The sequence below is a fragment of the Chrysemys picta genome, chromosome 2 (assembly GCF_011386835.1).
Source record: "Chrysemys picta bellii isolate R12L10 chromosome 2, ASM1138683v2, whole genome shotgun sequence".
Lineage (NCBI taxonomy): Eukaryota > Metazoa > Chordata > Testudines > Emydidae > Chrysemys > Chrysemys picta.
Genome location: NC_088792.1, coordinates 182,593,020 through 182,608,418, shown reverse-complemented (window position 1 = coordinate 182,608,418; position 15,399 = coordinate 182,593,020). Strand labels below are relative to the sequence as shown.

Sequence of the window (15,399 nt, the reverse complement as noted above, 5' to 3'; positions counted from 1 at the left end):
ATACACATAAGATACAAATTGCTAACATTAAAATGCTCTGGTTCACTTGAATATCAACTTCTTTAAAAAATGGTTGAATATATAATTCTATTTACAGGTACCAAATAGACTAATCAAGAAAAAAAGGGAAAATGTTGCAAAGACTGTCAATTCCCTCTCCCTTTTTAAAAGATTTGAGATTCAAAATTGTCAACATTTGACAACTGACCAGATCCACTGCCTGAATATTAAAGCTACCTGCATGTCTGGCATGTCCTAATAAAATAATGAAGTTTCCTCTTAATTTCCCACATTTTACAACAGCCATACTTGAAGGCACATGTCACAGTCACATTCAGACTGTCTAAAGACCCAGACGTGTCTGGAGAAAGTCACGGCCACTCTTGAACATCCTTAATTGTTGTTCAGCAGCAAGTAGCACTACCTCCACATGATAGCCAAGCCCACAGACTGTAGTACTACTAGCCTTGCTGCCCTAGAAAACTTCAAATCCAGAAGTGAACTCAGGGGAAAAGTCACTAACACTAGATAATCAAGCAGGCCTAATTCTGCATGTGGAGAAGCTGGAGAATAAATACGTTTCACGCAACTGCACACTTTCCTCTGTTTTCAAAAGGAAAGTTATGTATGAAGCATCTATAATGTTTCCTCAGTACAAACACAAAAAACCCCCTGGAAAGGAGTGATCTGGTAGGCATCACGTATGCTCCCTTACAGATCTGAACATCTGATGCCAGGGTATATAAAGGAGTTCAAACCCCAATTCCAACCCAGTTCCATTCCACATAATCGGCAGTTAACGGACTCCAAAGAAGTGGGGAATGTGGATCTATATACAATCTGCCTTAAGACCTAGTTACTTGGAAGTAACTTCATTTTCCTGAGTACTATCCGACAGCCCCACTCATGGGAGATTACCCAGCAGTAACTGTCAAAGGAAGAGTCACAGAACTAAAGTTTCAGGACTGCTCTCCTGAATTTGCAGGATTTTTTTTTTTAATTTTTTTATTGGATGCTGGCATTATTGTACTCTTGACAGGAGGCTTAGACTGAAAATGCAGCTTGTTTGGATGCATGATAAACTGGAGACTAAAGACGCTATAAGGGTAATTTAACGTTATTTACATTTGGTTAAAATTAACCAAGCTTTTTAAAAAGGCATTTTTAACTTCTCCTATTTCTTATGTATTCAAAAATGGGAGCTGCATTCCCAGTCCTACTCAAAGGGCAGCTATTTTAGTGATCAGAATCTTACTGTATTACACTGAAGCTTTTCTTTAACATAACATTTTAGGTGAAATGTGTAAACACTACAATTCGGGAAAGTTACGGTTCCCACAACAGCCATACTTTGCATGCACATATAATAAGGACACATTTAACAGCACAGACAATAAATGTTATATATTACACTACAGGATCAGTTTGATTTACTGTCAGAACCAACTTGTTTTGCTAGCCTCTGAACACTTAAAATCTCAGCCACAGGATTACTACTATTTTTCTTATTAAAAAAACCAAGCAGTTAAAAAAAAAGGGGGGGGGGGTGTTTAGGCCAATACGATTTGAAATAGCGAAGTTTAAAACCTCTGAAAAGCCAGGTAAAGTATATACTAACGCTTCACAATGTACAACAATATTCCATGTATTTGTATTAAGATATAGGCCCTGATCCGGAAAATCAATGGACTACTTGTGTGATCAAAGTTAAGCATGTGAGTGTTGGCACCATAGGAGCTGACTCCGTGGGTGGCTCCAGGGCTGGAACACCCATGGAAAAAAGTTAGCGGGGAATACCTTTGATTGCTCTGCCGATCAACTCTTCCCCCTCCCTCCCAGTGCCTCTGGCCCACTGCGGATCAGCTGTTCCGCGGCATGCAGGAGGCACTGGGAGGGAGGGAGAGGAGCGGGAATAGTGTGACCAGACAGCAAATGTGAAAAATCAGGGGGAGTGGGGTAATAGGAGCCTATATAAGAAAAAGACCCAAAAATCGGGACTGTCCTTATAAAATTGGGACATCTGGTCACCCTAAGCGGGAATGGGGTGTGCTCAGGGGAGGAGGCAGAAAGGGGTGGAGTGGGGACACGGCCTGGGGCTGAGCAGGGCTTGAGCACCCCCAGGGAAAATTGGAAGCCAGCACCTATGGTTGGCACCATGCTGTGCATTCCTTAACATTCTTAAAACAGATAAGGAATCAATGTTGAGACAAGAGTAGATGTCCTGCTCTACTCTTAACAACGATATGCTTTTGATCACAGCAGGAAATCTATTAGCTATTAGAAAATGATGTACTACAAATTTGCTGAGCAAGGAAGTATTCTGTGATTCAGGCTTTCACACAACTGCTTACTTTCCCAGATTTGTATTTGTTCTGTAGCTGAAGTGTCTTGGTGGCGTTCTAAATAGGAAAAGTATGATGGATATTAACAGGCTAGATTGATTAAGTCAGTGATTTAAAATGAGCTATTTTAATCATGATTTAAATCAGCAAACAGGGAACACTGATTTAAATAATCAGCTTTAATTGTGTTTTGCATTTGTATGTTAGTTATTTTCCTAAAGCAAGGTTAGTAACCATTAAAACACTAAGTGAATCTCACCTTCTCACACCAACTTAATATAGCTTTTACACTACATCTGGTGCTTTCTTCACTAACTAGCAGGATACACTATATCTAAAACATTTATTTATGCAGTTACATAGCTTAACTTACATTTACTCTAATTTTTATTTATTAAGAAAATGGTGAATGATGGATTTCTTATTTACTAGATTTTTTTACTTGTGATTTGTGTTCAGCTCTATTCAGATTAAAATTCAAATTCAACTAAAATGCACAAAAATAGCATTTTAATTTTTTTATTAAATAAAACTACCTTAAATGTTCTGGATATATAAGAAAAAAATTGTATTTAAAATTAACTCATTTATTAAACAAATTAAGCATAATTTATAGTGAATTGAACTTACTGGTTCCAGATCCTTAACCAGTGATTTCTACCTCTTCAGTAGTTTGACTTCAAAACTTTGGCACTAAACATGTATTGTTGACTATTTTTGTATTTCATTTAAAACATTTTAATAGATTATAATAAGCAGAGACTTTAACATAGGTTGCCAATTTCAAAGCAAATTTTAAATAGATTTATTATTAAAAATAAGTCTGCATTTACTTTAAATCAAAAAATCTTATTTAAAATAAAAAATAGGGTTTAACATTATTTGCTTTTATCCACCCTTGATTTTAAATGCCCTGAGAGCCAAAGTACAGTGACCATGATTAAGAATTAACTTTTTAGGCTGTAAGCTCTACAATATCAAGGACAGTCTTTATATTGTATTATGCCTTGCTAAACACACTGTTGATGTTCATTAGGATCAAACATATTTCAAATATAATTTACTTACTATATTGTAGAACCATTAAGTTAATTATATTGTTTAATTGTTTCTAAAATCAAACACAAACATTAAACGTACCTGGTAGTCTGTTCATATTTACACCTTGAGCAGAAAGCCCAATTCCCATGTAACTGTAAAAAAAAAAAACCAAAATAAAACAAAAACTTATCTTTCTTTTACAATACATGAACAAAAATATATGAAAAACATTTCCAATAAACATTATCCCGATGAATCTAGTGCCAGTTAAATTGCTAAGCGATCATTTAAGACACTGGCAGTGCAAACTGGAAAAGTGGCAGTGCAATCAAAACAGGAAAGACATTCCCAATGTACTTGCTGATTTGGTCAATCATGGATGAGGTATTTGTCCTTGAGGGAGGAATAATTTTGGAACAAGTTCCCTCTCCTGCAAACATCTCCGTTTTTATATAAAAGTACTAATGGAGGCCATTAAGTTCACAATAGGGCCTTGCTTCACTAGGCCAGTAACTGTTTCTATGAAGAGGGAGAATCAAAGAAGCTTTGCTGAAGAGAAGGCAATTCCAGAGAAAGATGAACCCCTAGAGGGTCCACCAACCCCTTGAGAAAATGCAGAAACAAATTACTTTACCAAATACATACACTTAGACTGCATGCATATTTAAAAACAAATGTATATTTTCAGAAGACATTTATTAAAGTCACCCTAATAACCTTAATCATGGTCTTTGAATGTTGTTTGCCAGAAGCTGGGAATTGGCAACAGGGGATGGATCAGTTTATGATTACCTATTCTGTTCATTCCCTCTGGGGCACCTGGCATTGGCCACTGTCAGAAGACAGGATACTGGGCTAAGCAAACTGTTCAATTTATTGTGGTTTTGAGAATCATAGAATATCAGGGTTGGAAGGGACCTCAGGAGGTCATCTAGTCCAACCCCCTGCTCAACGCAGGACCAATCCCCAACTATTTTTTTTGCCCCAGATCCCTAAATGGCCCTCTCAAGGATAGAACTCACAACCCTGGGTTTAGCAGGCCATTACTCAAACCACTGAGCTATCCCTCTCCCCCCAATAGTTTGACTACTTCAAGTTAGTTCACATAATAGAAGTCAAAGAGACAAGGTGGGAAAGGTAATATCTGTTATTACATCAACCTCCGTTGGTGAAAGAAAAAGAAGCTTTCGAGCTACACAGAGCTCTCCTTCAGGTCTGAGAAGGTGTGACGTTGCACTCCATAATGTTTTATGGAACTATGCTTATGAGTGTAATATAATGTAACTGGAATATGCTTCATGCAAAAGGTCTCTTGTAAGGTATCACTACAAAGGTTATAACCTACTGAATATATTCCTCTTATTTGTATGCATGTATCATCCTTGTATCTGAAGCTAGAAATATGAAGTATAACTCTGAGGTCCTATTGTAATTATGCAGAGTGTGGGTTAGAATCTTGATGGCTCCCTTTGACTACGACAATTGGTTGTAAATGGTTTATTTTACCTGCAAGCCATCCTGTATATGTGCCGGCCAGCCCTGGAAGAATGGAGGGGGGCTCACAGTGACAGGTGACCATGTCACCTGATACTGGAATCCATCTTAAACCTGGTACTTTTCCATTTAGGAGGAGGGGTGGGGACCCAGAGAAACAAAAGATTCCCGCCTTGTGCCGAAGATATAAAAGGGGGTGGAACAGAACAAAGGGAACTTCCAGTCATGAGAAAACCCATAGTTTCCACCTAAGATATCTGCTGGATGTGACAAGGACTGTACCAGGAGAAAGGATTGGGCCCAGACTAGGAAGGCGTCTAGTCTGTGAAAGAAGCTTATTGGAACATCTCTGAGGGTGAGATTTAACTGTAATCAGTTTCTTAATGTATTAGGCTTAGCCTTGAGTGTTTTGTTTTATTTTGCTCGGTAACTTACTTTGTTCTGTCTGTTATTGGAACCACTTAAATACTTCTTTTTATACTTAATAAAATCACTTTTGTTTATTAGTAAACCCAGAGTAAGTAAGTAATACCTGGGGGAGCAAACAGCTGTGTATCTCTCTCTATCAGTGTTATAGAGGGCGGACAATTTATGAGTTTACACCCTGTATACATTTTATATAGAGTAAAACAGATTTATTTGCGGTTTGGATCCCATTGGGGTCTGGGTGCTGGAGATAGGTGACCTGCTGAGCAGTTTTTGGTTAAAGTCTGCAGCTTTGGGAGCGTGGACCAGACCTGGGTCTGTGTTGCAGCAGGCTAACATGTCCGGCTCAACAAGGCAGGGTTCTGGAGTCCCAAGCTGGCAGGGAAAATGGGCTCAGAGGTAATCTTGGCACATCAGGTGACAGTTCCAAGGGGGTCTGTGACCAAACCCATCACAGAAGGTACTCAGAGTTGGTCCATTAAAAGATATTACCTCATCCATCTGGTCTCTCTAATATCCTGGGTCCAACACGACTACAAAACTGCATACATAAATCAATCAAGGCACAGTAGGTAATGAACACACAGTATTAAACAAAAAAGATCCCCTAGGCCAATTTGAAAATAGTCTACGCTAATAAGCTTGTTCTTAACCTTTTTCTCTTTGTATACATCTGATTTTCAAATAAATTTTCTATTATGGAGTAGAAGTTAACTTGGTATTTTAACTACAACTACTAACCAGCCATGAGATAAATGGCCTGAAAGTGACCAGTACATCTTGGATGTAACATGCTTACTTGTGGGAATTCAGGGTTTCCTGTCACATCTGATCACCACAATTAGCTGCTTCCTTGCTGCCTCATGTACCGTTACATGCAAAGCATTCCTTCCAGTGATGCCTGATGTATCCCATACACACCCCAGAAGTGCTGACAAATCCATGATGGAACCTCAGCACTTCAAAGATGAATGCCATAGTTTCTGATACAAAGAAGCTGAAGCATCAGTCAGTAAACAAAGGGGTTAGGAGTTGGACTTTTAATTACATTACTGAGGCACTGATCATGACAGTCAACATAACTATTCCAAATAATGTAAATGGAAAAACCTAGATTTCCATTAAATATGTAAAGTGATCAGATTTACAAGGCCAGCCTATAATCCACAATATATGAAGGACTCCAATGTGAAAATTATAAATTAGTCCAAAATACAACTGACAAGAGGGTTTGTAAGCAAGTGTAAAGGATACCAATTTAATCGGCATACATTTAAGACAGATTCTTTATGAAGTCTAACTACAAGAAAACGTCCAAAGTTTAAAATTAACCAAATTACACCAGAAAATTTTTCAGCCTGGTAGTCAAATTTTCATATCAGTATTTTATAAAGGAACAGTACTAAGACTATGTCAAACGGCAGGATCAAAGACAGAGATCAAGTACACTGAAAGACGAGACTGCATGCAATCTGTTGGTCAGAACTTCCATTTAATCTTAAGGAGCAGAAGATGCTCCTGCCTGTGAAGATAAAAATGTTCTGCCCCCTTCTTTCCACCTCATATCACTTTTAAATGGTGGCTCTATGGATATTAGTCTCAAAAAGGGACATGTCATTTAATACATCTGTAGACAGTTGTTTCATGTGGTGAAGAAAGTGGCACACTAACTATCCCTCCCCACTAACAGTACTGTTACTGTAGATATCATGTGAGTCACTTAATACTGCTAAGAAAGCTAAATGATTTCAGCATAGTGTCTTTATGGAAACTAGACAGTATTTCAATTAATCTATATTGTTGTAGAAATCTGGAAAAGGAAAGGATGAGCTAGAAATCAGTCACAAGTATGTGAAATCAAATATTGACAAAAAACAGTTAACCTCAACACGGATCAATGCATCTGTGAAACTGAGAAATAAAAAAAGTCAGCACACTTTAGTTCTCACTTTTAGTTACTGCAAATCACAACTTCTACACTGATTTCCTCTTTGCGTACTAAAATACCGCATGTAAATTAGTTGAAATAATAAAGCTTTTGTATTTTTACTTGTTATCCAGCACCTAGAGCTATGGATTAAGTGTTTTATGAACTGAAAGATTTTTAAAAAGTACAAATTTTTGCCCAGAGTAATTGTTTGTACAAGAAACACTCATTAGATGAGTTGCACAGTTAGATCCCGCACCCCTAAGGTTCACATATCAAGAATTTCTATAGTTTTGGAATGGGAGTAAAATTAAGGGCAAATATATGGATTTAAGAAGGGGCCCAGCACAAAAGGACAATGAAGCAAAAGGCCATGGCAGGCCAGGATCAAGGTACAGAGTGGGACTCTAGGCTGCTGTCCAAGGCAATTACTGCCACACTTACTGGAAGCACTGGCATAAAGTGGGGCTCAGTTTCAGAGGCAGTCACGAAGAAAGCTAGGGACAGTTACCCCTCCCCCACTCAGGGCATGTCATGGTATAACAGTCCAAGTAAGGATGGTGAGAACACAACAGGAAGCGGCATGACTCAATCTGTAGACCAATACGACTAAACTACATGGTGAGAATGAGAACATAGCTACAGCTCAAAGATATGTATATATTTTAAAGATTGCAGTTCCCTCCTTGCCTCTTCCCCTACCCAAAATCCAGCCCCCATTTTGCTACTGATATGAGTAGACTGAGGAAGAGGGTGGGTCAGTGAGAGTGTCTGGGCCTTAAACCAAATATCTGGAAGGAAACCATGAAGTCATATAGTGCTAGCAAGACTCGGTATGAACTAATATTTCAAAATGCAGTGTAATCTTAACCATGCATCATATACAATCATTTTAATCAGCCCATGAGAAAGCAGGATAAAAGCTTAAGGTTGACGATAGAACTAGAGGCGAAATGCTAAAAAGGACTATTCCTAATAGTATTTAAAGGCTTTTATATTTCCCTCTTTTTAATTTAAACACTTTTTTTCAGGTTTTTAAACTAATCACATGGCACAAGAACAAGCTGTCTATTTGAAATAACCAGAGTATCCTCTATCTTATATGCAGAATCAAACTCGCATTTCAACCAATATATAAATTCCTCAGAATGCTAAGGAATTACAGAAAGGTTAAGGTTCAACTATTTGAATTCTCTTTTTGTAAAATGTAATCTGCTAAATGGGTAGCATTAACAGACTGCTGTGTTTTTTCACTAGATTTACATTTTGTCTACATTTCCAATTTAATGTGAAACAATTCAAGTTGACCCACAAGAAAGTGCTTGGTGTCCACAAACAAAATATATTGTTGCAAATCATCTGGCCTTTGAATATGCATTAACAACTTTACTTTGGAAGTGTGTTTGCTGAGGGTGAAATCCTCCCTCATCTCAGTAGAGTAGGTGTGGGTGCATCTCCATCTCCAGGCAAATGCTACACAATTTTACTGCCAAGTCATCCTGCTGGTATCCCATGCTGCTCTGCTGACTACCTGGGTCGCTTGCCTCTTTACCTGTGTGCCTTCTACTGCTCCAGGATTATCATGGCTGGCTATTACCTTGCAGTTTAAATGATGGCATTCAGCCAGAGTCTTTCCTTTGCAATTCCACCTTGTGTAGGTTTCAGATACCTGCGTCATTCTCCTGATCATTGATTAGGCAGTCATACCTCATGCATCAGTGTGATCTTGTTGTGACAAAGTCCTTGACTTCATTGCCGTCTGGGGACAGGTGTGCGTAGTCATCTGAAGTGGAATCACCACAACACACAAGTATACCAGTAGTTATCCAAACAAATGGAGAGAAAGCACAACTGGGATTCAACCCAGTGCTGCACTGAGGAAAAGGAGATCCAGCTGGGCTAACAGTATTAAGGACAAGAATAGGACCTATGAGAGATCTTAGAGGTTCTCTGACTACAATGACTCTCTCATATATCTGAGAGAGATGCCATCACTGAGCTACTGCATTGTGTGGACACCAAAGAAAACCCTGCTGACAGCAGTCAGGATGCTGAGCATGGAAGATAGCAATACTGAACCTCAGATCTTGTTGCTATGGGGGATACAGAGATGGACACAGTCCCAGAGACTCAGGAGCTGAATGAATCACAGCCAGATAATCCTGCTGCATCACAAGGCGAGAGGAAAAAAAAAACCACTGTGGAGGGGAACACTTCAAGTATTGTATATTTTTATATAAGTTTATGGGAAAGGGGTTTTGAGCAACTTACTTCTGAGTACCATGAGGCTACCATAATATTTGTCTACAATCACATTGACACCTGAGCTTTTACACCCATTGGTCAAAATGGCGGCCATGGCAAAGAATGTATAAACTTGGCCATCTTCCCCCATCCTTGCTAACTCAGCCACCACTATCTTGCTGTCTCCTGTCCCACAAACCTTACCATTGTGTCTGTTGTCTATCCCTCCCCTATCTAAGTATGCCCCTGTACCCAAGACGGCAGCACCATGGGAGTTAACAAAAAGTTTTAAAAGGAAAGCACTAACTGTAGCAGGAAATACAGGGGGGAAAAGCAACTGACTCACTTATTAATGCTCAGTTTTATTAATGCCCTCTCCTCTTTGAGCTAATATGAGTCATTATGAGGTAACTCAGACAAGGCATGGTGCAAAAATTAAACAACGAAAAGCACTATAAGAATTTAACCCACTACATACAGAAAAGAAAGAGCCGCTTCCCCCGCCCCACAAAAAAGTTTCTTCATCTTGGTTTCATTACTGCCCTCAGCTTTGAGGCAATGCAAGTTATTATGAGGTAGACTGACCAGAGCATGCTATACCGACATCTGAAAAAGAAAGATTTTAAGGTACTTTATGAAATTCACCCGCTCTGGCATTACTGCAGAATTCTATTTATTTTGCAGTACACTTTATGCTAATCTTCGGATGTTACAAAAGAAAGTTTAAGACAAAGGTAATACTCCAATTTAGCACCGAGATTACATGGCAATCTCGAAGCACTGCCCAGATAGCTTGTGGATCTCTTCCACTGCTAGACCTACTCTGGGATCACGATTCTGGCACACAGTAGCATGGCATATTTTCCTGGTTTGCCCATTGCTTTTCTGAAAAATATCCTCTGATTCTTGTGGACACACTTGAGCGTAACATCCTGCAACTTTTTCTTTCTGAGCCCCCCCCACAACATGTTATAAAAATTCCATGGCCCACCTGTACTACTACAACTGTTTTTCTGCATATCAAAGCCAGGGCCAGCATTAGGGGGTAACAAGCAGGACAATTGCCTGGGTCCCCATGCCACACAGGGCCCAGTGAAGGTAAGCTGCTCAGGTTACAGCCCCAGGTGACGGGGGCTTGGGGCCACGGGGCTTTGGTTTTCTGCCCTGGACCCCAGTGAGTCTAACGCTGGCCCTGCTTGGCGGACTCCCTGAAATCTGCTCACGACCCCCCAGGGAGCCTCAGACTCCAGGTTGAAAACTGCTGCTCCATAGTAAGCACAGCCTACAAAAGTGTAAAGTCAACTAACTAGGCTGACTGATGCTTCCCCTGCCCCCACTCTGCCATCTGCCAGCAGCATGCCAGTCTGCACCTTTCATTTATTATCCTCCTAGGTGTGGAACAACTAATGCCCTGGTGCCGCCTTCATACCACAGGGCTAATGATCCTACTCAAAATGGGCATTAATTTGAAAGTGTCTTACCATGTCCAAGCAAAACCCAAAACTCAAAAAAGCCCAAGGAAGTGCAATTCCAACATCAAGGGGGGGAGGGGGGGCGCGGGGGAAAGCCAACATTTTATCACTGTTGGCATGAATACTACAGCTGGAACAACTCGTTTTTTCCCCCATAGCTACTGAGACTTTGGAGCGACCAAGGACACGGGTGCTATCATAAAACAAATGCCTGTCCTTGGCATAGGATAAACAGGTGTTCAAGAGAGGGCATTCAAAGAGCTCTTGAACACATCAAAGAGAGGGACAGAAAGATGTGTGGAGGGAAGGGTTCCTGAAGCATGACAAAGAAGAGGGAGAAGGACAGAAAAATGGCTAAAACTTCACAGACAAGTGCTGGACATGTTGGAAAGACAATCCTCCAGCAGGCTAAGGCACCTGTGTTCAAGGACTAAGCCACATCCTGTGCCTATGTCACAACCTGCACATCCCCAGCAGCCCTTTATCTCCAAAAACATCTGAATTGTGGAACAGATCATTCCGTGCAACCTCACCCAGAAACAGGTCTTTCAAGGCATTCTGTGCCACAAAATAAAGAAAATGCTGGCTTTGTGAGTTATCTTTAACTCCATCACAAACTAGGGAGATGTCATTCTGCCAAGATGCAGAGCACAGTGTAAGGCCCTACATACACATATTTATGACCTTTACAGCAAAAATTTATGCTCACTTTAGTTTTAAAAACTTTGTTTTCGTTTAATGTTCCAAATAAGGTGTACACTTCTTTAAATGCCAAGTTTATAACGTACTGTTATTTATTAAACATTCGCGTTTGTACAGTGTATATGAAATTATCAACATGTTCTGTTTTAAAATACTCATACATTTCATACTATGGTAACTGCATATTTCCTACAAAGGTAGGTTCCTATTTCCTACAACAGCCATATAGTCCATGTTACGGGCTGTTCATTTCATAGTAAGCTCACCATAGGTTTCCTACTAACGTAACCCATATTCTCTCCTAAAACACACTAATATTTCATACTAAGGCAGCCAAATAAGTAAGATAGAAGCTATGCTCCTTGGAGATTATATTGTTCACAATTGTCCCTAGACTCAAAGCAAGAGCACAATTCATCCCTAACACCGTTTCCCTGAGTAGCTGCAGCATGTAGCAGAGCCCCGCTCTCCAGCAGTTCAAAATATTTAGAAAGTTTCCCCAATTTCTTCCTCCCATCCATCCACAAGACTCTCTCCTTTGCCCTCAGCCAGGATGTACAACACACCCATTATAAGAAGCGGATACATCTAGGCTGGAGGCTGATGGGCCCCGCGCCCCATGTACCTTTCAGTCTCCTAAATGTACATTCCACTGTCATTCTGCAACTACTCTGCTCACCGTTAACAAGTTCCAAGTGTCAAGTAAAAGGCTTCATCAATGCAGGAAGCAGACAGTGAGCTGGGTTTCCCAGAATGATTGGAGGAACAGCAATGCCATCAATATCCAGAAAGACCACAGGAAAAATAGTTCCTGTTTATAATACAGAAAACACTCCAAATATTTTACAGATTCTGGCATCATGGACCTTTCCAGACCAGCCCATGTTAATATTGGGAAACCTTCCATGGTAATCAACCAGGCCATACTGCACCAGTGAGAAATATCCCTTTCATTGATGAACTCCAAGGCCAGGTGGGGGGAAGGGCAGGGTGGGACAAAGAATAAGCATATGCTGCATCTCATCAACAGCCCCAATACAATTGGGGAAGCTCAAGCTTGTAAACCCATTAATAACCTTCTGTGCATTGCACAGCTTTCTGACTCTGAGGGGAAAGCAATTCTTGGATAGCAGCACACACACCTCAATGACAATAGCCCTGACAGTCGATTTACCAACCCAACTGGTTAACAAGCTTCCAGATGGTGACAGCCACAAACTTCTCCACCCAAAAGAAAGTTCTCATACAGGTGTTCTGCCACTGCAACTCTGGGGCAAACTCTGCACAGATCTCTAGGAAAGTTGCATCCTGAAGTTCTGCCCCCATTGCTGATCATCCAAGGTCTTCAGCACTACCTTGGTCCCTGCAATCACTGCTAGTTTTCCAAGATAAAAAAGTAGTGCTTCACTGAGAAGAATCGTTTGAGGAAGAGATCTAGACGGGTCTGAACGTCAGCCTACTCCTCCTCAGGTGATGCCTTTATATCCCTGGTTCTGAACTCAGGCATAACAGTAGACATCCTTTAGCAGCCTATTTATATTCATCACTATGAGGATCACAGCATTGGTCAAAGTTTCCTCGGTGCCGCCTGACAGCACTTGTGAGCCACCACCATTTTCAAAGCAAGAACAAGGATGGAATGAAACAGGAGAAATCATAGGAATGATTCAGTTTGATACCAAGTCTCAATTCCATAGCCTAAAAATCCCACAATCCACAGTAAAAAAAAAGTCTCACAATGCCTACTGAAGAGTGGCTGAGCAACACCATGGGATGTCTGTCCAGAATTCTGTATGCTCATTGCAACAGTGCTATGTTGCTGCAAATGTATAAGGCAACATTAACTTGATCAAGGGATAACAAAATGTTGCATACAACCAGATCTTGCAACCATTCGTTGCAGATCACTTAACATAAATAAACCCTCACCAAGTTAAGTGTAGAAATGCCCTGACTGGATTTCACTGCAATGTGAAAAGGAGAGAAAGTAATCTTATAGTAGCTATTTTTTGTTGTTGTTTTTTTCATTTAAGAACTGCATTCATATTATTGCTGGAGCTTAAGTTTCTATCTTGATATCTGATTAGATACAGATTAAGCAGAACTATTAAGAATATGAGGTTAAGAAGAGAACGAGGAAAAAAATCATTAATATGAAGAATTAGAGACTGTTGAGAGAAAGAACAGGGATAACCATTCATGACAATGTAAATTTTAGATATGCAATTCCCATTATACTTAATTGAAGCTGTGCACCAAAATCTTGCACCATCATGTTGGATAGTTATCTCAGTGTGGAAGACAAAAGAGTAACTATCAAAATTCAGATCTAACAACATTCTGTATACTCTTTCACATTTCTAAAAGGAATATGGAGTACGTATCAAATCTTGTTAGCAAATCACTGCTTTACTAGAAAGCTTGTTGGTATCAGTGATGAAGTTATTGCTGTATACATTACTCTATTTATAAAAGATTCCTTACTTTTGGTAATAAACGCCATTCTGTTTAAGGACAAATTTAAACAACGACAAAGCAAAACTCTCTCTGTGGTAAAGCTCACCAATGAACATTTTTACTAAAAACACCACATATTTCATTAGGAAGCTATAATATTAGAAAAATCAAAATCCCTAGCTTTTTTTGCTCAATCTTTCTTTTGTGCCAACAGATATTACAGATGTACCTGGAGGAAGTTACTCCATCGGGCCTTGAAATCCAAGTTGTTTTGGTGATGATGAAAATAAGTGACTAAGCTAATATCTGGATCCTGTCCTCACATAAGTTCTATAGATATAAGGAAAGCAGCTTAACACCAGACAGTAATAAAACCCAAGTTACCAAAACATCTGTATGGGACCAAACGCAACTGAGGTCAAGTACTATCTAAGTTATATTTCTTCCTATTTTAAAGTTATCAAATATGGCAACAACTAATAAAAAGGAAGGTTTAACTTTCCGGAAAAATCAGTTATACAGTGAGTGCAGTTAAGAAGAGGATTTGTTTTATTAGAAATCCTACCAGTAAAAAGGTACAGATTTGGAGGGGAGGGGGGGAGTTTAACTACCCTCTCTGTATGATGATTTAGATTACATAGTATAAAATTTTAAGAGGTTTTCGCATTGAGTCACTTGTAAGGATGTTAAGAAATCTCAAATGCCCTACAGTATTCTACCGTCTGTCTTCATTGATGCCTGATTGTTAAGAGGTCAGAAAACTAAAAACCATCTTTACAACATGCATTAAAATTCTGAGAAAATTAATGCAAGAGCTCTATTGTCAAGACAACCCGTGACTCAACATAATGAACTGTTTTATGTTTCCTTCCCTATAAATTGCTTCAAAATATGCAGGAGGCCTAATCATTCATTCAACCCAAACTGAATGCAGATTTCTTTTTCCAAGAAATTTCCTAAGAAGCCATTTTTGAAAGTAAAAGACTAGTCCATTCACACACAGTTCTATAACTAGTGGTAGAGGAAAATGAGATTACAGTCCACTGTAATAATGACTTTTTTTCTTCCATGGTATTTGTCCTCAGAAGATTTTAATACATTGATTCGGTCTTCAGAGGTTTCTTCTGGCTTTCTAAGGTCAGTCACACCATTTTTCTCCAGTGGATATTCTCTGCAAGGATGCAAGTTATACCAGTTGAACAATACACAGGAAAAAAATGCATACAAATAGGACCCCTGCCAAACAGAGAATATTTGCCAGTTGTGTATTTTAGTCTAGTGCACAGGGACTAGT

General features: G+C 39.5%; 1 protein-coding gene across 4 annotated transcripts in view; it reads right to left on the bottom strand.

Annotated features, from left to right (window-relative positions):
- RANBP9 (RAN binding protein 9) overlaps positions 1–15,399 on the bottom strand; it is a 71,944-nt gene that overhangs the window by 33,504 nt on the left and 23,041 nt on the right. For all 4 annotated transcript variants that reach the window (XM_005302858.5, XM_005302857.4, XM_024107833.3 and 1 more), the window contains exon 3: positions 3,483–3,535. In XM_005302858.5, the coding sequence (XP_005302915.2) occupies positions 3,483–3,535 (53 nt within the window). The remainder of the gene's footprint in view (positions 1–3,482; positions 3,536–15,399) is intronic.